A 21984-nucleotide genomic window follows, 5' to 3' on the forward strand; every position below is an offset into this window, starting at 1 on the left:
CTGTTGTTGTGAAGCAATAATTAGTCTCTTTCTGACGTTTGGAAATTTGTTGATGATTGGTGTCTATGTGATAAGCTAACCCCCGACCAGTACAGAGAGAAGCTAACAGACCAGACCAAAATTTATCCGCCTCTGTACAACATTGGTCGGCCCCTTGAGACGAAAAGGGGTGTGGGGGTTGCACATTCAATGCAAAATAATGAAATGGAGGCTTTCCCCATTGTAAATTGATGGATTGTTCTGCTCATCTGGTCTGCGCAACTCTATTTTTGTTTGAACAGGATTGACGAGTCCCATAAATTGTTATGTAAAGCTTATGCATTATGTCGCTCTGAAAACGAGTGAAGTGCCTCTAACCGACCAAGAAAAGAGAAAGGTCATTCGTACCAATGCGCCCATGAGCTTACCCCAAACTGGCTTATTCTAAAGTACTTTTTGTCTGAACAGGGAATAAGCCTCTTCAGGAATGAAAATGTATGCATACGACAGAAATTATTTTACTCTCATGATCTCAAAATACTCCAGAACAACTCGTTATCCTGTTCTTATCCTTTCTCTCCTTTGAAGTCCAAATTGTTTAAGCGGCACATTGGCACTGGTCTGACAGTCCCTGACCAGTAAAAATCACTGTCGGACCAGTTATTTTTTCAGGAGTTGACCAGTAAAGAATGGACAAACTGGGTATCTTTAGGTCCGACAGATAGGTTGGACCAGTAGAAAAAAATGGGTTAGTGTGCAGCTGTGGCAAATAGATTAGACTTTATAGGCGAGGTTGACTGTATCATGCTGTGTATCAATCTGACAATTTAAAGGACAAGTTCACCTTCATAGACATGTGGGTTGAGTGAATGCAGCAATATTAGTAGAACACATCAGTGAGAGTTTGAGCAAAATCGGACAATCCGTTAAAAAGTTATGAATTTTTGAAGTTTCTGCTCAGTCACGGCTGGATGAAAAGACTACTACAGTTTGTGATGTCACATGAGTACAACGATATAAAGAAAGAATAAAGAAAATTCAACATATTTCCATTTTTCTCGCATAGCAAAAGAACACTCGACTTCTCTCTTTCAGAAGGCAGGGGGAATAATATTACCCTTAACATACGTCAGTAGCAAGTCGAAGAAATGTGCACTTTATTAAAAAAGTAAAGTTTTGTGAAATTCTCTTTTTATTTTCCTTATATAGTTGTACGCATGTGACATCATACACTGTAGTAGTCTTCTCTTCCAGCAGTAACTGCGCAGATACTTAAAATATTCGTAACTTTTGAACGGATTGTCCGATATTCCTCAAACTTTCACTGATGTGTTCTACTAATATTGCTGCATTCTCTCAATCCTTATGTCGAAGGTGGACTTGTCCTTTGACATATGTTACTCTTGTTCAGGCGCACGTGTTGCTTCTAGACAAATGTTTTGTGCATGTTTGTGTGTTTGTGGTTGTGTGAGTGATAGCGAGTGACTGTGCATGTGTTTGAGCTATTGTTTGTGCTAGTGTTTGAACCAGTTTTACGTTATTTTTGAAGGAACCTGTATTTAGAAATGGTGGTGTTGATTCTTCTGGTCTGTCATTCGGCGTATATAAAATTTTGCGGGAAGAGGAAAACATTGCTTCATCAACTCTAAATATGGAAGCAAATTATCCACAAACAAGTTTATTGGGCAACACCAACATCATCAGCACGACATATGAGACCTTTGACAACTTTAGTGTATCCATATACATGTTTTTTTGTTGTGCTACACGTACCACAAAGCCATAGAATTTAAGTTTTTCTTCATGGTCAAACACACACAAACATGTAATTGCGTAACACGTAATTGAGTAAAACAGAAAATTTCTATAAATACAGATGGGAAAATCCCTGAATCTTGTTTTCAACAACGGGGAATAGCTTGACCTTTCGCTTTGTGGTAGCTTTACTGACATACACGCTTGATTACTCCAACACAACTCCTGTGACACAAAGGAGAATCACAAGGTCGTCTTCATTAACCTGTCGAAGACGAGTCCTGAGAATAATTTGGCAGATGTCTATGAGAAATACCAAAATTAGTTTGTCCTCAATGGGTTAATACCCAAAGTTCTACTCAGCTACCAGCATAACCCACTTGACAAGAGTGCTCAGCCTACCAATATTTGTCGTGCACGAGTTGACTGTTATGAAATAGAAATCCGAAGCTGGCTGCAGTATTATTTGTGGTCCCTCGTAGTCTTTGCAGGGTTGCTTTATGCACACACACACACACACGCACGCACGCACGCACACACACACACACACACACACACACTCACAACAACTACAGCAGCAGCAGCTTGTAGAAAACAGAAAATGTCAGTGCTGAATGTATGTGAGACACGCATGTTTAAAAATAAAAATCTAGTCATTCCCAGACCTCATAAAGAGAGTCCTGCAAGGGACATGCACTCCGTGACAATGCAACTGACGAATGGATACGAGAGTAAACCAATGTAATGCATACATGTGTATTCCTGTAGATATGGTTACAGCTCGTTATTCCGAAGGCTCTCCAGTCCGAAGATTCTTTTTCCGAAGGTTCGTTATTCCGAATTTCATTTTCGGATTAACAAATCTTCGGAATAACAGACCTTTGGAATAACACCACAAATGTTCGGATTAACAAACCCATTTTCATTTTCAGATTAACGAACCTCTAGGTATAGGGAATTTGTGTGTTTCGGATTAACGAACCTTTGGAATAGCGAACCTTGGGAATAACGAACAGCACCCGTAGATATACATGTATGTTTTATAGACTTTGTGAAAACATACAGGGTGAATCAAAAAGTTCTCACTTTGGAAAATTGCTATTCAATTTCACGGGAAAGTTGAGTTGATTTTCATAATGTCACAGCATGTAGTACAAAATACAGCTTCATGTATAGATTTGTTGAAGTTTTTGTGGTCCTTCAGCACAGAAACCAATGCATTGTATTCTGAAAAAAAAAAAAAACAACAGCAACAAATTACATGACACAATGACACATAGGAGGCTCACATAATTCAGAAATTATGTAGCAATGTGTTATTCCATTACAATACCCTTGGCTTTAACAAGCTCACCTGTGTAGAATTCATGCATGCCGTCTTCTTCTGTTCTGCTTCCTTGAGCCCTACTCGTGCATTCTTATTGTGAGGCTGCCATGTCATCATCCTTGTTCATTGTGATTGGTTCTAAATTTTGAAAACATTCTTATTCCTCATCCCAATCACTAAAAATTTTGAAACTCTGTACCCAGTATACATAACCAATTTAAAGTTGTTTAAATGTTTATCTGAAAATCACCCGGAGGTAAGTCTCCTTTAAAAACAGCTATGAACGAAAGGTTATCATACATTTTGACAAGAGTGTTTATCCTGAATCGTTCAGTATCGTTTCTGTGTGGTGTGTGTTCATGCTTGGATGAGCAGGGGTCATAATTTGCCAAAAATGCGAAAATTGAATCGGTGCAAGAGTATAAAGTGAGAAAATGGATTGAATGTATTAAATGAGATGCATTGCATATGATTTTTTCAGCATACAAACATACACACTCACCTCACCATGAAGAGAGTGCAAAAATCAACTTGACCAAAGCATGGTACCCACTACTGTAATGCTCATGTGGTGTTTGACCGGGATTTCGGTATTAATGTGTTATGTGATGTAAGTGTGTAGTGTGTGTGTGTGTGAGCCTTGTGTGTGTTTGAACGTGTGACTGCTTTTGGAGGGAAAAAAAAAAGCATATTATGCAGTGCATCTTATTCGATACGGTCCATTAAACTCTCAGTTTATATTTTGCACAAGTCCATCACTCACATTCAATGCCTCCTCATCCACTCGTTTACACATCAGACACAAAAAAGACATCACATAATATGGGATAAAACAGTCTTTCAAAATATATAGATACATATTGTACATGTACCTTTTTGTTGATGGGAATGGCAATTTTCTAACACTCTTGTAATGTAAACTTTTACAATATACACAGTGTATATTATATATATATATATATCGTCGCTGGGGTGACAAGACCTTGTATCTGCAATTTTGGTGAAAATGACTTTTTTTGATTAATGGGCAAATAATGGGTTCAGTGATGTCCTGTCCAAATCCAAACTGTCTTACTCCAAAAATGAAGCCACCACGGCATGTCAAAGGAAAGCCTATCCCATTTGCCACAGTGCTTTGGCCATCATGTTTTTTTGCTCTCCTGAACATTTGACATTTTGTAGATACGAGGTCTTGTCGCCCCAGCGGCGATATATACATATACACCATATACAGTTGGACATCTCAACCGACCCACCTTCTATTAGGATTGCTTTGTTTTACTTTGTTTTTGGATATCTCGGCCATTTTCAAAACTGACTTTCATAAAAAAAAAACTTTTTTTTTTAATAAAAAAGAAATTATTATGCCTTTTACCATTTCATAAAGTGGTTTCTAAGTAACTCGCAAAAAGTTAAAAAGCCGAATCCTCATCTTAACTATATGTAAACGTGAAAATTTTCGCGTCTTTTGCACTACTTCAAGCTAGCGTGAACTTTGTAAACCGTGAAAATATCTTCACAATTTTCTCTGCATGTTTTGAACGGGATGACAACTGCGCAGCGCAAATTCAAAAACCCACAAATTCAAAAACCCACAAATTCAATGAATGTTTTGGAGCCACTTAGAGCGAAAATATCTAAGTTGCTCAATCGTGCGAAAATGTTGATATTTACAGTACTATACCATCCCTTTAAGACCGTACACATACAATGTATTTATTTGATTTTGAAAAGTTTTACAGTTTCCTCCATCTTCCCAAATCATCAAAGAATGTAGTTGCAAGCAAATACTGTATTCTTTTTTTTTTCTTGCTTTGTCTTTATTTTTACATGAACTCAAATGCTTGACTTTCTGAAACACAAACCAGAGTTACTAGGCAAAACATACCATAATTCTCAGAAGGGTTCAAAATTCATCTTCCACAATTGGAATTTGCTTGAAATGCACGAAAAGGGTCTACCAAGAAACTTGCCTGACTGACTGTGACATCATTTGACAGGATAATGAGTTGTTCTTGAGTATTTTGAGATCATGAGAGTAAAATAATTTCTGTCGTATGCATACATTTCATTCCTGAAGAGGCTTCCCCGTTCAGACAATAAGTACTTTAGAATAAGCCAGTTCGGAGTTAGCTCATGGGCACATTGGTACCAATGACCTTTCTCTTTTCTCAGTCGGTTAGGGGCACTTCACTCGTTTTCAGAGCGACGTAACGAATAAGCTTTACATAACAATTATGGGACTCATCAATCCAGTTCAAACAGAAATAGAGTTGTGTAGACCAGATGAGCAGAACGATCCGTCAATTTACACTTGGGAAAGCTTCCATTTCATTATTTTGCATTGAATGTATTGACAATCTCTTTGTATTGATATTGCCAAATACCACTTTTGCTGTCAGGTGGATGTGCTGGCAAGCAGCATTTATAAGTGCACGTAATTCATGAATAATCATTACATTACAGATGCCTATCCCAGTGAACTTAAAAACCAACATGCCTGTTGGTCCGAATGACCTTGTTTCTGCTCATGCGCAAAGTGGAACTACACTGTAAGAACTGGCTTATTGTGAGAACAGTATAACCTCATACCCCCCCCCCCCCCCCCCCCCCCCCCCCCCCCCCCCCCCCCCCCCCCCCGATTGGTTTAGCACATTTACTACACCGCTGCTGCGGTCAATCAAAAATAGAAACCTTCTATACAATCTGTCTTTTTTAAGTGGTTGATAGTCGGTACATTAACATGTAGGGAACCTAAAGACTTCCATGTTAAGTATGGAGAATATAACTACACAGGGAGGGAGGGAGGGGGTGCTCGTACAACTTTATTAGAAAGCAAGATCAATGATTTTAAGTCGGGTGAAATACATTGTATGTGCTTTTGCAGTGCTTTCGAATGATGTTACCACTCGGCAGTCTAGTATTAAAGTTGATGTACAAAAGCTTAGCCCCCATTTACTCATGGAGCAACAGGCAATATCTTGCCATATCTATTTTACAATTCACAGCAGGAATGCTTGGTGCACAGGAACAATTTTCATACCAGTTTAATATGATTGACATGCACATTGCTTGCAAGAATTGGGTGTGCAGTACACTAAAATCTGTCAATCTTTCACTATTATTTCACTGGCACAAAAAAACAATAAAAAACCTTCATGCACCTACATAAAAAGATGTAGCAATAGCCCAAATCAATGCAGTCTGGTTTAATAACGAGGTTTATCTGTACAGTACTATCTAAGCCTGCAGCCTGCTCTTTCAACAGATGGTGAAGAACTTCTCAATTTTCTCTGTTCTCACAATTGCGACTGAGTTTCCAGTTGGGCCAACAGTCAATGTGTAACTTCCCGGTACTCCTCTATAAGGGAGGGATTTTTGTTTTGTTTGCCCCCTGGCGTTCTTGCCTTTGACCCTTTTGTCTTCCAGATGGCACTGGTCGAGACAAATCCACACTTCTCGTCAAAACAGATAGAATTCAGTTCTTGGTTCTTCCTGGATTGGGTCAGAACATCCGGTCTGAATCTTTTCACTCCTGTATCCGGCAAGAGTTCGACGCGAGCATCCGTCGGGACAAATTCCATCTCATCATCCCAGCATTTGACCACGATGACGCACAGGTTTGGACCGAGCCTGGCAAGGAATCATCTTGTCCACGTCAGACAGGGGCTTCACTGGTGCTATCGCTTCTTCTTGCTGAGGTTACCAGCCGACCTGCGGAGTTTCCTCCTCTCCTTGTGATGCTCGGCAGCTTCCTCCTGCTGCCTCCTCTGTTTTTCATCCTATGGAGAGAAAAGCAGCAAAACAAATAAACATCTTTGGCATGGTTAAAACGGTGGCATGACATTTGCTCCTGGGGCAGTTGCTCCTGTCTCATATACTTCTCCAATGACTTACGTAGGGTCAGGGATAGGGTTGTGATATTCAAGTTTTTCAAAGTTTTAGTTTGATGTAAGAATTAGGTTAAGGTTTAGGGTTATGTTTGTGGGTAGAATTTATGTTTGGCTTTAGTTGGCTGATATTTCACTGGAGCAATTGTCGCAGGAGCAAATGTCATGAAACAAGTTAAAATGAGGACCTTGCAGAATCTAAGCAATGCACCTTCATCAAATGAGCATCTTTCTTTGCATTCACCTTTGTCTCCTCCAGTGGAAAAGCACACAGGAAGATCTGTCATTTTTGTTTACTTCACCTTTCTGTTGTGCATGTTCCAAACCCTATCATCTAACCTCCCCCTACATTGCATCTCCTTTACAAACTTGAGTAAACAATAACAAATATCACATAATTAACTGGTTGTTTGTAAAAATATGCCAAACTAATTCCCTGAACCTGGCACAAAATGATGCCTATAGAAGGCAAACAAACATTCTATGAATGCATACCTTTATAATATGATTCCAAAAGCAGTTTTAGAAAAAGATAAGAAGACAGTAAGAGTGACAAGTACGAGTGTTGTGCCGATACAACTGCTCTCATATGATACTGGTATTAAGTGAAAAGTCTGTTTTTGCACCTTTTTGACACTGAAGCTGACTTGTTGGTTGCCAAGCGATGTTGATGACCTGCTGAATGATTCCGTTTCTCGCTCAACACGCTCTGCCAAGCTTGCCCTGAAATGGGAAGGAACAGACATGACTGGTTCAATATACAATATGTAGAACAAGTGATCAAAAATTTGAGAACATCCGACAGCAAAGCAGTTACAAGTTATGATGCTGTCTACAGATTGATACAGTGCACTCCTGTTAAAACAAACACGGTTATAACGAAATTCAGGTTACAATGAAGTAAAAATTCCAGCGGCAATATTATCCACTCTATGTTTTTTATTTTGTTCGGTTAAAACGAAATTTTGGTAAACGAAAGAAAACTGCAGACACTGAGGACTATGTTATAACGGGAGTCCACTGTACACCAAATGAAAAAGTGGCAAAACAATCCATGTAGAACAATTTGTAGGAGTACTGGGCCCTGTTTTATCAAAAGATCGATTTTAAATTTCTTTAACACATAGGGTGCCATAGACTTATGATAAAAACCAACTTTATAATCAATCTCAAATCTTCATAAAACAAGGCCCTGGCGATATGTAGCTACTTTATCCTTCACACTACATTGTACACTTGATATCTGATATTAGATATTTATCTATTTCTGCAATTTCATGACAAACGTAATACATTTTTCTTTTGCACAATCATAGGATTTTTGAAGAAGAATTAATAAACTCAATGAATGCAACATATTGACAATTATTTGATACGAATTACACTGTACGTTAATAATACATAAAAATAAATCAAAGGTACAATCTAAGGGGAGCAATTGCAGAAAAAGGCTATATCCTATAAGCTTATGCTTGAGAGGGGAAACAGCCCTAGTACATGCACTTTATCCTAGGACTGTACAGGTGAGCTATTTGTTTCCACTCCAGCTATACTGACTATGAGAATCGATATTATGCAAATGAATCAAAAGAAACCAGAAAATAGCATAAGTGCCCATTCAGTCAAGGACCCTTCTCCAACTGTCACCACAAAAATAAAAATAAATACCGTCAAACTTGCTTAAGTCAACCTCGCATGAGTCAAATTATCACCTAAGTCGAAGGTCTCTTCAAGGCCTCTTCTCTTTATATAATATTGATTTCAATCCCTTATTCGAATTTTCTCTTAGTTGAAGCTATTTCTTCAGTCCAAATACAGTCGACCTTGCCGATTAAAGTCAAATCTATTTGGACTGAAGAAATACCTTTGACTTTGAGAAAATTCAACTTGTGAGAGGTTAAAGGGACTGTACAGTTCTGGTCGAGGTGAGGATTTAGCTTGTAACGTTTTGCGAGATATTCAGAAACCACTCTTTGAGATGTCAAAGAGCATGCAATTCTAAGGGGTATCAAAAGTTTATTTGATGAAAATCGGTTTTGAAATAGCTGAGATATCCAAAAACAAGGTAAAACAAAGAGATCCTAATAAAAGATGTGGCCTGTCACCTATTATTATGATTTTTTTTTTTGATATCTCACCCATTTGAAAACCGATTTTCATCAAATAAACGTTAAATCCTTCTTAAAATTACATGCTCATTCATTTTTCATAAGAGGTTTCTCATTATCTCACTTAGGAATGTTATAAACCTGAATCCTCACCTCAACCAGTACTGTACAGTCCCTTTAAAATCAACAGAATATAAAAGAGAAGAGGCCTCGAAAAGACCTTCGACTTTATTAGCATGGTTGACTGTAGATTCGACTTACGCAAGGTTGACTGTACATCACAGTTGCATAACAATTCTTCACAACTCCACTCGGCCACAGTAGTGATCCCCAAGGCATACTCACTTCTTTATCCTCTTCAGTGACCCTTCACTCCTGGCGGATGCCATGCGGAACTCCTCGCCGGCCTTGATCTCGTAGAATTTGGGCGTGGTCAACGGTGCCCCGCCCTTCTCCCTCTCCCTCCTCCTCTTCAGTTTCTGCTCCTGGCGCAGGGCAAAGTGTTCTCTCCTCAGCTCCTCCTGCCACGACCGGTCGTCCTCGTCGGAGCTGCTGTTCTCCTCGCTGCTGGCCCTGCCTTCCAGCTCTTCCTCCTCCTACACGTGGGCAGGACAGTTGAGCACAAGTAAAGTCAAATGAGTTGGTTTCGTTTTCGTTTCCTTCTTTTCTTTCCCCCAAATAAAAATGAAAACTTGTGAGAACAAAACAAGTTCAAGATTTTAAACTTATATGTGAAACATTAGCATAAATCACAACATAACATAGCATGATACTACACTGCTTGGTAGTATTGCATCTTGCGTTTTCATATTAGGGATTCAAAGCTGGAACACTGCATGACCATTGATATAGCCTGTCCCTATATTTGTTTTTTGTTTTTTTAAGAACTTCTGCCATTACATAAACGTCAGTGTAGGGTCTGGAAAGCAAGTGTTCAGAAAGACCATTGAGTAAACCGTAGTGACAATCATATGTCATATGTTTTATTGGGGAGCATCAAGGAGCTAGTTGGCTGAGACATACATCTCCGTAGCAATGTGTTTCAAAAGCCATTAGAGGGTTCATGAATGAGCAATCACTTATCATACAGTCCTGGACTCGCACCTGCGCATTGAGCTCCTCAAATTGATCCATCATGGAGGACTTCTCCTTCTCCTTCCGCTTGGCCTGCTTGTTGACCAGGGGCTGGGTCAGGCGGAATTCCTCACTAGTTTCGTCCACCTGGAAGTCAGGGTTCTTGAAGAGGGCCGAGAATCGGTCGTCTGACAGGATCGCGGCAGCTCCCTTTGGGCGGGGGGAAAAAGAACAAAATTGTTCATGGTACACATAGGAGATGAATGGCATATCAATTGGCAGAGGGGAAGGGGTTTAAGAGGATATACACGTATGCACACTCTGCTTAACCCTGGCTTGCTGTAACAGGGACTTTGGACAGTGTGTACAGTGCTATGGAGTTTTCTGAGCCATTCAGCCCTCACATCACACAAAGGGGTAATATTGCTCCATGTTACACTGGGCTGTATTACCTCTCCCAAGGTTGTCAACATAGTAATACAGAAATGATTGTTTATGATAGCACAACTTAATGACTCACAGACTGCAGATAAACATGAAGACATATCGTCGCTGGGGTGACAAGACCTCATATCTACAAAATGCCAAATGTTCAGAAGACCAAAAAACAAAACAAAACAAAAAAACCTAGCAGCCAAAGGACTATATCACATGGGATCGCCTTTCCTTTGACATGACATTGTGCCTTCATTTTTGTTGTGAAAGACAGCTAGGATTTGGACTGGACATCACTTAACTGATTATGTAACCATTAATATAGAAAAAAATCATTTCCACCAACATTTCAGATACGAAGGCTTGTCGCTGATATATAAACAATAAGGGTGAATGGATCAGGAATTTCTGTCACGATTTGTGTAATACAGAAGACCTAGTTCGTTTATCTCTCGCTGCTCCCAATAAACAGAATTATAAGTATGCATGCTACACCTGAACATTATCATAAAGAGGTCGCATATCATAACTACAAAAATGTAAATACTTTTCTAACAAGACAATTTTGCAAGCCGCAACTCTTAATATATTTCTTTGTTTCTGTATCTTGATATAGTGAGAACCTTGACATAACGAGGTATTGCCATGGATTTTTTTTTTTAAATATGTGACTCTGCATCACAAAACCAACAAAAGTTGCCAGACATGGATTTTTAGTTAAAGGCAGATTCTGAAAGAGCAGACTACATGTATAAGCTTTAAAATGATGTACGATTCAATTCAAATGGACTCTCCTAACCTATCTAAATATTTGAAAGAAAGGACACACTCTGGAAAAGTGTGAACTGAGAAAAGAGGCTCTGAAGTACAGTGTCTATTCAAGTGCTTAATCTTTACCAAACCGCGCTATCTGTGCAATGAATGGGACAAAAAACAGGATGTAAACCATCGAAGCATCTACAATGAAGGAATTATTAGATTAGGCTGAAATTAAGCATGCTCTCTCAACACATTCAGCCCATGATTAATGCCAACTTTCAAGGCAGTAGCAATATCCCTTCAAAAGTTATGAGACTTGAAAGTGAAGAGTGTACAAAGGATTTCCAAGAAATGAAAAGGAGCCTCTAGGACATACCTGATCTCACTATACTTTATCGAAAAAAAATGTTGTTGAAAACCTGCTAAAAACACACTTTCCCATTCATTTCATGATTCCAAACTTACGAGTAATGTAGAAGAACAGCTCTTTCAGAAAATATGAAAAACTGAAGATTGACTTGGCTGACCCCTTCTACCTATTTTGAGTCCTCACGTAAAATCAAGGCGTGCGACTTTTTGTTGGTTTTGTGATGCACGGTCACATATGTCCTCATTATAACAGGGTTTCTCTGTATCACACATGCATAAAGCTTTGAGTTTGGATGTATCATATCGTCGCTGGGGTGACAAGACCTCGTATCTAAAAAATGTCAAATTTTCAGGAGAGCCAAAAACAATGGCAGCCAAAGCGCTATAGTGAATGGGATAGCCTTTCATTTGACATGCCGTGGTGGCTTCATTTTTGGAGTAAGACAGTTGGGATTTGGCCTGGACATCACTTAACCCATTATTTGACCATTAATCTAAAAACGTAATTTTCACAAAAAATGTCAGATACAAGGTCTTGTCACCCCAGCGACGATATACATGTAATTACTATGAGGATGAGGAAGGAGAATGGTCAACTTTGGATACCACCATTATCTTCCCTTCGTTGGCTTACCTCCAGGAATAATCACAGATATTGACAGACTTTTCTATCCTGTCTAGCCACCTACATACTGCTCAAAATATCAAAATGGAATCTCTGCAAATCACACTCATTTTTTTTTTTCTACTTGACAGAAGTAATTTTGTTGTTGCTTTTCTACTTGTCATGGGGAATCGTTTTGTGTTCCAGAGTAATCCAGCATACACTGATACAGTGGACTCCCATTATAACAAAGTCCTCGGGGCCGGCGTTTTCTTCCGTTAAATCAAAGTTTTGTTTTGACTGAACAGATACACAATAAAAATAGTGTACTGTAGACTGGATAATGCTGCAGCCTGAATTTTTACTTTGTTGTAACCGGAATTTCGTTATAACCGTGTTTGTTATAATGGGAGAGCACTGTAAAAAGGGCAGTTATTTAGCTTGTCTTCATCTTCTTTAAATGATTATGTAGTGTGATGCCCCAAGCAAGGAAAAGAAAGCAGGAGATGGTCACACAATGTAGAGATAGACAGAAAAACACCAAAGAAACAAACAACCCACAATACAAACACACACACACATACATGTATGAATACCCACCTCTTTTTTGGCCTTCTTCGCTTTCAAGGATGTCTGTTCGTCCTGCAGTTTTTCTGCCAATGCAGCATTGACTGATGGGAGTTTCTGTGAGGAGAGAAATGTGAAACATCTTCATTTTTTTCTTGAAGGACTTTCCAGCCCTATCATAGAAAAAAATAATAAAATGACGGACTGCGACACCTACATGTACAATACGTATGCAATAAATATGGATAAAATACAACTGTAAGAGTTGAATGAAATTGACACAAAATGTGACCCGCTTCAACAAAAAGGTCCTAAAGTCGCGCACGGTCGAAGCCGTGAAAATCGTGTTTGAAGTCAGAGCATTAGAATTGGTCAAAACTTACGATTTTCTGATGTTGATATATTACTGGAGTCTAACATGTCTTCTATCATCTGTCAAAATTTTGAAGCAAAATGATCAAAGGAAAGACCAAAAAATAGCGTTTTTCTGAGCCATGTTTTTTGGCGTTTCAACGAAGCATAAACTGGTTCGAAAATTTGGATTGAGCGCCACAGATAGGTTCCGCCCCTAACAACGACCAGAGTGATCTCATTGGTCAGTTTGCTGCTTGCTGCTAACCGAAGCGTGAAGCTCGCACACTGCCCAGTCGACTGGTGCGTGCGGGCGGGGTGCGCTATGCTCAGCCGCTTCTCACATCCTGGTCACTGATTGGTTGGTGAGGAGACCGCCGACGCTGATGTGCTTGAATGAACTCTTCGGGGGTTGCTAGGGCTTACATTATACCTTCTATTGTCCAGAGGTGAAAACTGACTAGCGTGTCCCTTGATGGGATTGCGATTGCGTCGAAAGGAAGACTTTTAGGGCGCTTTTCTCGAAACAGTGATTTTCCAGACGTCTCGACATGCTCTCTTTTAAACATCGATATCTCCGCAGCCGATTATTTTTATAAAATGTGTTATATATCAATTTAAAGCAGAAAGATTTGGGGATTATATCATGCAATTTTCAAATAATCGACCTCGCCCGACTTTAGGATCATTTTGTTGTAGCGGGTCACAAATGAATATCACACATTCAACTAAAAAGAATCTCAATGTGCGATCTCCATTACATACTGATTGACTGTCTGAAATTATTTCACATAAACTACATAGGACAAACAACACTTCAGAAAAAAAAAGTAGAATCTGAAGGAATAGTTATGATTACTAATGTCACGCAGAATCTTCAAAAAACACCAATGATGCAAACTTGCCCACATTTTGAGACAAACGACCACATTTGAAAGAAGCCTTGATGCATGCATTATATACATCCTCCAACTGAACCTTGATGGAATGAACGAAAGTTGCAGAACTGCTTGAAACTCACCTTGACTTGGACACGGCCAGTTCGCTGCTCCTCGATTTTCTTCTTGATCTTGCTCTTCCTGTAGTCCTCGTATGCAAAGGGATCAGCAATCGCCTTGGCCTTCTTGTACAGCCTGATGTCCATGAAGTAGCCGTGCATGTAGGCCCTCAACAGACTGGTTCCAATTAGATGGCCAAGACCTGTGTTTTGTGCAACGAAAATGTAAAAAAAAAACCAGGAAAAATGAACACTGTTAAAATTCTCAAGAAATGAGTTACAGTACCAAGATGCATGTGAAAATTTCTGTGTACACTCAAATAAATATTTTTCTTCTGCCATATTCTTCGACCAAAAAGTACAATTCTTTTTTATTTGAATTAATTTACACATGAAACCTGAAGCCATTTTTTCATGCATTTTATGATGATTAAAGTGATCAGTATGAATATTAGTCGCCATCACAATAGGTTGCATGTTAACCTTAACCCCCATCTCAAGACAGACACCCCCCTCCAAATAATCTCAGGTATAAGCTGTCATTGCGATCCTTGGGAGATTTTTTTTTTTTTTTTTTTCAAAAAGAAACCTCACAACTCATCACAAGCCCCTCCCCCACCCAAAAAAAAGAGAAAAATATCATGAAATAAATTCAAAATGTGACCTCCGAACTTATCACAAACACCTCCCCCCTCTAATAAATAAATACATAAATAAATAAATAAATAAATAAACAATACTGACATAAATTTATCAGGGGTCCAAAGAGAAAACAGAGAGAAAGATAAAGAAAAAACAAAACAAAACACCCCTTTTGAAGTATATCTATAGGTGAAAAGGAGAATACATCCCTTTTATTACAAATTGCGGTCCAGACTTCATGCTCGTTAAGCATCCTTTCATTGGATATTTAGGGAACATGCATGCCGTCTCTCTCTGACTGGAAGAAAATGCCGTAGCATTGGACACACTGACCAATATATCTGGTAGAGAAAGGGTTAATGGATTACCATGCACACTTCATGACATGTGATTCCTTCTTTATGGTTTAAACTTTTGATTGCTCATCTTGAAAAACACATTTCCATATCAATTTTGAAATTCTTCAGACAAAGCAAACTCAAACTTTGACATAGCTGAAATACAAAACAACCTGTAACTCTGCGACAGGCACTATTTTCCTTCGTGCATGTACTGCATGTATGTCCGTGCATCATGACGGTATCGCCATGACAACAAGGCATTTACCTAAACTCTCCAGCTCTGCCTTGGTGACAAACTTGTAGTCGTCGTACACAGCCGCTGTGGGGCTCTCCTCCAGCTCCTCGGTCAAGCTGTCGAGGAAGGAGCACCATTTCGGGGCCGGACCGAGTCCCTGGGGAGGACACATCAGAGTGACAGTTGGCATGGTAAACTAAGGCCCCAGTCACATAATTATATAAGTTTTACACGGATTGTCAAGGATCTACATGGTGATCCAGGGAGATCCGGGGAGATCCGGGATAGTTTCGACCTTGATGAAGTGTCGACGAGCGTTGATACGACTGCACACACGGTATCAACACGGCAGCTACACGGATAAGGTTGGAAGAGCGTGGCGTCTACTCGGACAAACACGGCATCAACACGGATCAGCATGGCAGCTACACGGCAGCCACACGGACCATCCCCGATTGCTCTGCCAACAAGGCAATCCCCGGATGACGCCAGATGTTTTTGACCTCCAAAAGTTGCCGTGTTGCCAATGGCCTCCCGGATGTCCCCGGATCTACACGGACATACACGGATGTTCAAGGATGTCCAAGGCATCAACACGGATCTCTCCCCGGAACACCCTAGATCAGATCCAGGGTGGTCCGGGGTGATCTGGGATGTCTATGTGACTGGGGCATTACAGATATACACCCAAACACATGCAACATCTTTATGTGCCACATTCGTACGCCTGACTAAGTCGACGGCATGCCAAGTTTGCATATTTTGTTCACACGCACAAACCCACCCAAACCGATCGATATAATCACTGAATGCCACAGTACTGTGAAAGCATTTCTCGTGATTCCATTCTTGCCACATGTAGCTTGCATTTTTCGTAGCGAATGACTATCAAGGTGTGTTCTCAGCTAGATTTGAGAGTAAATTCTAACTTTCGGTCACTGTTTTGTGTGCAAATGTCATGCCTCTACAATAATACACCTACCGGTCGTTTGAAAGAAAAACAGTCATAGGTGTGTCATCCAATTTACTGTGTATGTCAAGCAAAGTTTGCCATTTTCTGTACAACTTTGCTTATTACATGTCATGGGTATTAAGTAAACAAATATTTATAAAAGTTACATAGATTTGATTAACAGAATGTTTTTAACTCTTTATGTGCCACGTTCGCACGTCCGACTCAGTGGATGGCATGCCAACTTCGCATATTCCGCTCAAACGCACAAACCCGCCAAAACCGACCGCTAAATACGCCAAATGCCACACTACGATGAAAGTGTTTCTCGCGATTCCGTTCCTCTCGTCCATACCTTGCATTTTATGTGGTGATTGACTAGCAAGCAGTGTATCCTACTGGATTTCAGTGCAAATTATAAGTTTCTGTCACTGCTTTGTGTGCGAAAGTCATACATGTACATACAGTAATGTTAGGTACTGGGCATTTGAAAGAAAAGCAATTATAGAGTTGTCATAGAATTCACATCAATGCAAAGCTTGACATTTTCTCTGCAACTCTGTTCACTTCGTCTACAATCTAACAGAAATCTGTAAAAGTTATATAGATTTGAAAAACAGAATATTTTCTCTACGCGTGACTACGTTGGTGTCTTAGAATAATGTGGCACACGGGGAGTTTCCACCATGGCACATAAAGAGTTAACAAGATGTTTTCCGAAAGCATGACTATGTTGCTGTCTTAGGTTAACCCGTTGAGGATGAGTCCCGAGTATACTCGGGCAGGTGTCTATGGAAAGTGCATGTTGTAGCAAAATCAAGCCGTCCTCAACGGGTTAAAGATGGGCCTTTCCTTTTTCATTCCTTCCCAAATCGCACAGAACATGATATACTCCACCAGAATGACAAGACTATTGTAAAGCTATAACATTTCTGTGATATTTGAAGGTTGTTAGCCATTAAAATTCAAATAATGCACCAAATGCTCACCGTAACATATTCTTTGTACGAGGCACAGCTGCATATACTAATCCTCCTGTGGTTGTAATATGATACTTACACTTCGAACAAAAGATAGGCATGTTAAAGCTGTCAGAAAGGAAGAATTCACTAGCTTCTTTTACTTTGTTATCGATGGCAAATAACAACACACCACTTACATGGTACATAAGTGCATCACACAGGTCTGTAAAACTAGACTAGTAGTTTAGATTTGTAATTTTTTCGTAGTACGAAAAAATTATTCGAATCTTAACAGTCAACTTATCTCAACAAATAAAGATCCTCTTGAGTTCAAAATTTACAGGAGGTTTCCAAATAGTGTTTTCTTCAATACCTAAGTGTTCTCACCAAATTTTCAAAAATTTGCATGCAAAAGGGATGATATATCTTTAATGTGGCACACAGGTGGTTAACACCATGGCACATAGAGAGTTAAAGTCAGGGATTTTCCACAGAGCAATGAGAAAGATACTTTGGTACTAACCACACGCAGCTTGACAGGCTCAAGTGATTCCAAAACCAGAGAGGCCTTGTACCGATATTGTATTATTAACCTGAACATGAACTGATTTTGCTATGACACACATTTCCCATAGACAACTACTGTACCCGATCATACTCGGGACTAGTCTCCAAATTAAAAGGAAATGAGAGAAATTCCAAACTCACGAAGTCCTAGAAACCCTGACACAATAAAATGAACAAGATGAAAACCAACATCATTGGGTATTTATGAAACACTCAACAGTGCAGAATTCAGGGGAAAAAAACTACATCTACATAAGATAGCAGTCATACATGCCAAATTTTAGGTCAATTGCTCAAAAAAGGAGAGAGAAGTTTGAGCCACAAGTTTTGCAAACTTACAAGTACGTCACAGAAGCCACAGCAAGGCAGCAGCGATTGGCTATAATGGCGCACTAGGATCGAAATTTACTGACAAAAACAGGGTGATTTGAATTATGAGAAGGCCGACAACAGATTTGAGGGGAACACCATAATTGAGGAAGCCTTACTATGACTGAACGGAATAAAACTAAACTCAAAGGTATCGCTGAAAAACACGATTATCTCTCAAAGAAAGGGAAAGGGCGATGAGCAGTCACGGAGACTTCATTTGTTGGATAGGTTGATGCCATTAACCCATTGAGGACGGATTGATTTTGCAACATCACGCATTTCCCATAGACATATGCCCGCGTATACTCAGGACTCGTCCTCAGCGGATTAAGTTATGCGATTATGGCCATGTCCTGCAGTGTGATATTAAAGATCAACTATAGGGGAGCAGGTCTGCCCACCTGTGATGGTCAGGAGAAAGATCTTGCTGGTAGCACAGAATGATGGTACTCATGAACAGTAGAGTGCAGTATTTGTGACCGTGCATTACAAAAAAAAAAAAAAATTGCACCCCCATATTTTATGTGAGGGCTAAGAATAGGTGAATGGGTCCACCTAGTCAGTGTGAAGTTTTTTATATCTTATGCAAGACCAGTTCAGTCTTCTTGTACACTATTTTTAACCCACTGAGGATGAGTCCTGAGTATACTTGGGCAAGTGTCTATGGGAGTAGTAAGTAAAAAGTAGTATTAAAAAAAAGAACTAAAATCAGCCCATTTTCAACAGGATAAGCTTGGAATCACAAAACAAATGGGAAATTGCATTTTTTCTATTTCTTTCCAAGGGACTCTTTCAAAAAATATCATGACAAGGTAGGTCATACAGGACTTTTTCATTTCTTAACTAGAAATGTCGCTATGACGACTGGTTTGCCTCAGCCATAATGCATGGTCCTCCCAATAGGTCTATACTACAATGTCTTGGTGATGACAGCTTCACATAGTTGGCAAAATATTAAAATGACAGGTTTGTCACAAACGTGTTGAATGTTTGCTTTCCTTGAACTAGGTTTAGTTGGATGAGTGCCTATATTAAGAGTTCAGGAATTTGGGGATTTGAGGATTTTTACTTGGATCAGCAGGGATGTGTTGGAATTGTTTCTGTGATGAGTAGGTTTTTCAGCGGAGTCATGGGCTTTCAAATGGATGAATTGTGATAGGGGTAAATGGGTGGTGATTTATTCTGCATGGGTTGGTAAGTTGTTGGGGGGGGGGGGGCTTTGTAAAACAGTAAAACTGTTCTGAAGATGCCATGATTTTATTACCATATGATTATTATCATCACCTTCAACACTTTTTTTTTTCTTTTTTTAGTCATTGACATTGACTGGTCATTACTATCATCACCTCATCTTGGGATTTTTCAGTTTTTGGATTTATGATGCCATAGCTAGTGATGTTTGATATAATGTTATTTATGAACTGTCATATACTTATACTTCCCTTTCCTTTCCTTTCTTTTTCTTTCTTTCTTCTCTCTACCGCTAATCCTCCCTTTATATATATTTTTTCCCTTGCAAGTTCACGTACAACCACAATGATTAAATTTGTTACATTCATTTTATCTCAGAATTTGTGAAGTGGTTATGTGCAATATTGGTGGATTTAGAAAGAAAGAAATTTATATGATATGATGATATAATCACTGATATTGTTTTTGTATACGCTAATCTGTTTGTTGTGTTGTATTTTAGAGGGCGAGTTGGTTTTGGTTTCAGTTTATCGCGGGCTGACATGGGGGGGGGGGAGTGAGATTGGGATTGTAGCAACAGGGAAGGTTTCTGGAGTTTTTAACATCATGCCAATGGAGTCGGTTTTTATGCCACGTTTTTATAAGATTATTCTTTTCAGTTTAACTTTGCATACATGTTCGGTTTAATATTTATCTATCTGTCAAGTACTATTCCGTGTTGTTCTCTCTCTATGTATATATTGTATTTGTTATGCCTTGTCATTTATATGTAAAAATCCCGCAATGAATTTCCTGTAATGTTTTTTATTGGACGAATAAAAATGAATTGAATTGAATTGAATTGACCCTTTTATAAGTTTATGCAACGCTGCACACTGGCACTGGTCCAGCAGTCCAGGGCCAGTAAAAATCACTGTCAGACCAATAACTTTTGCTGGAATGGACAAGTACAAAAAAAAAGAGAAAAATTGTGAACAGTGTGTCCATCTATCTATCTATCTACCTACAAAAACTTGTCTGTTAATATCTATCTATTTGTATACCATAAATAACGGTGTATTAACTGCATCGATGCATTAACCGCATTCCATTTTTTCTGACATCCAGGGAGAAAAAGAAAAGCGAGTCTGCGGACAAACGCAGGTACAATACTGTACATATACTTCCATGAACATCCTAGAACTATCACACAACGTGATTAATACCCCCATTTAGCACTGAGGGAGTCAGCTTTAATAACTAGCAATTGCTTTGTATGCTTTTTATTGAATAAAAAAATGTTACTATACATCATATGACAATGTATTGTTCAACACTGAATAAATGTATACTTTGCTCACTGATAGTCACATACACACTATGTGTGTGTGGGGGTATAATAAAAAGAATAAGAAGAGAAGCATCATAGGGTAATTATGAAACACACAACGCAGGATTCAGGTGGGGAAAAAAACAAGAGACCCGGGGGTCTCGCGCTCACCTGAGTATGCAAGTTCACCTTCCATGCATTTCAGCAGACTCTTACCTGAGAACATTGGAAACTTGTGGTGGGGTTAGCTTTGAGAGCTGGGGGCATGGTGTCCATTTGCATATTCCATCACACTGGTAAAAATACCTGCCAAGTACATTCTGATCCTGCCATGAACAAACTTGAAACAACAGTCATCAATATACTGACTCATCATATTAACTTAGCTCAATCACTTCTGGTTCTAGAGAAAATCTTTAAAGATTCCTTTAATACTGGGGGTTGGCTGGGCCCTCCTGGGGGCCCCAGGGTGGGGCATGGTGCCCATATGATGGGAATGAGATTCTATCCCCCTAGGGATGCTACCTGCCAAGTTTGGTGAAAATTCATCATGGAATTTTCAACAACAACAAAAAAGATGAAAATGTACAATTTGGGCCCCATTAGGACCCCTCCCCACCCCTCCCCTGGGTCCCAAGGGGGCACCCCTGATTCTGCCATGAACAAACTTGAAACTACAGTCATCAATGTACCAACTCATAGTATAACTATCAAAGCTCTATCACTTCTGGATCTAGAGAAGAAGATTTTTTAAGATTCCTTAATTTTAGGGGGTTTGGGCCCTTCTGGGGGGCCCCCCAGGTGGGGCATGGTGCCCATTTTATCAAATTGAGATCCTAACCCCCTAAGGATGCTACCTGCCAAGTTTATTGAAAATCGGTCCTGGGGTTTTCAAGAAGAAGATGAAAATGTAAAAAGTTTACGCATGACGCACGACGCACGACAGACACCGGACAAAGAGCGATCGCAATAGCGAACTTGAGCCTTTGGCTCAGGTGAGCTAAAAAGCACAAACAATTTTACAAGTACATAAGAAGCCATATTAAAGCAGCAGTGATTGGCTGTAATGGCCCTATGACAAAAATTTACTGACAAAAACAGGGCGATTTGGATTATGAGCAAGCTGTCAACAGATTTGGGGAGAACATCATAATTGAGGAAGCCTTACTATGACTGAAAGGAATAAACAGAAAAACAC

The 21984-nt window shown here is 39.5% G+C and overlaps 1 protein-coding gene across 1 annotated transcript in view; it reads right to left on the reverse strand.

The window, feature by feature from the left end:
• Window positions 1-6741: 6741 nt before the first annotated feature.
• LOC139725381 (nucleolar protein 10-like) overlaps window positions 6742-21984 on the reverse strand; it is a 30041-nt gene continuing 14798 nt past the window's right edge. Inside the window, exons 12-18 of the mRNA XM_071636494.1 lie at window positions 15464-15590; window positions 14240-14418; window positions 12901-12984; window positions 10164-10343; window positions 9405-9652; window positions 7578-7674; window positions 6742-6843 (exon numbers count right to left, since the gene is read on the reverse strand). Coding sequence (XP_071492595.1) covers window positions 6742-6843; window positions 7578-7674; window positions 9405-9652; window positions 10164-10343; window positions 12901-12984; window positions 14240-14418; window positions 15464-15590 — 1017 coding nt within the window. The remainder of the gene's footprint in view (window positions 6844-7577; window positions 7675-9404; window positions 9653-10163; window positions 10344-12900; window positions 12985-14239; window positions 14419-15463; window positions 15591-21984) is intronic.

The sequence above is a fragment of the Diadema antillarum genome, unplaced genomic scaffold (genome assembly GCF_040938485.1).
Source record: "Diadema antillarum isolate AM-2024a unplaced genomic scaffold, OU_Dant_1.0 scf00000001, whole genome shotgun sequence".
Classification (NCBI taxonomy): domain Eukaryota; kingdom Metazoa; phylum Echinodermata; class Echinoidea; order Diadematoida; family Diadematidae; genus Diadema; species Diadema antillarum.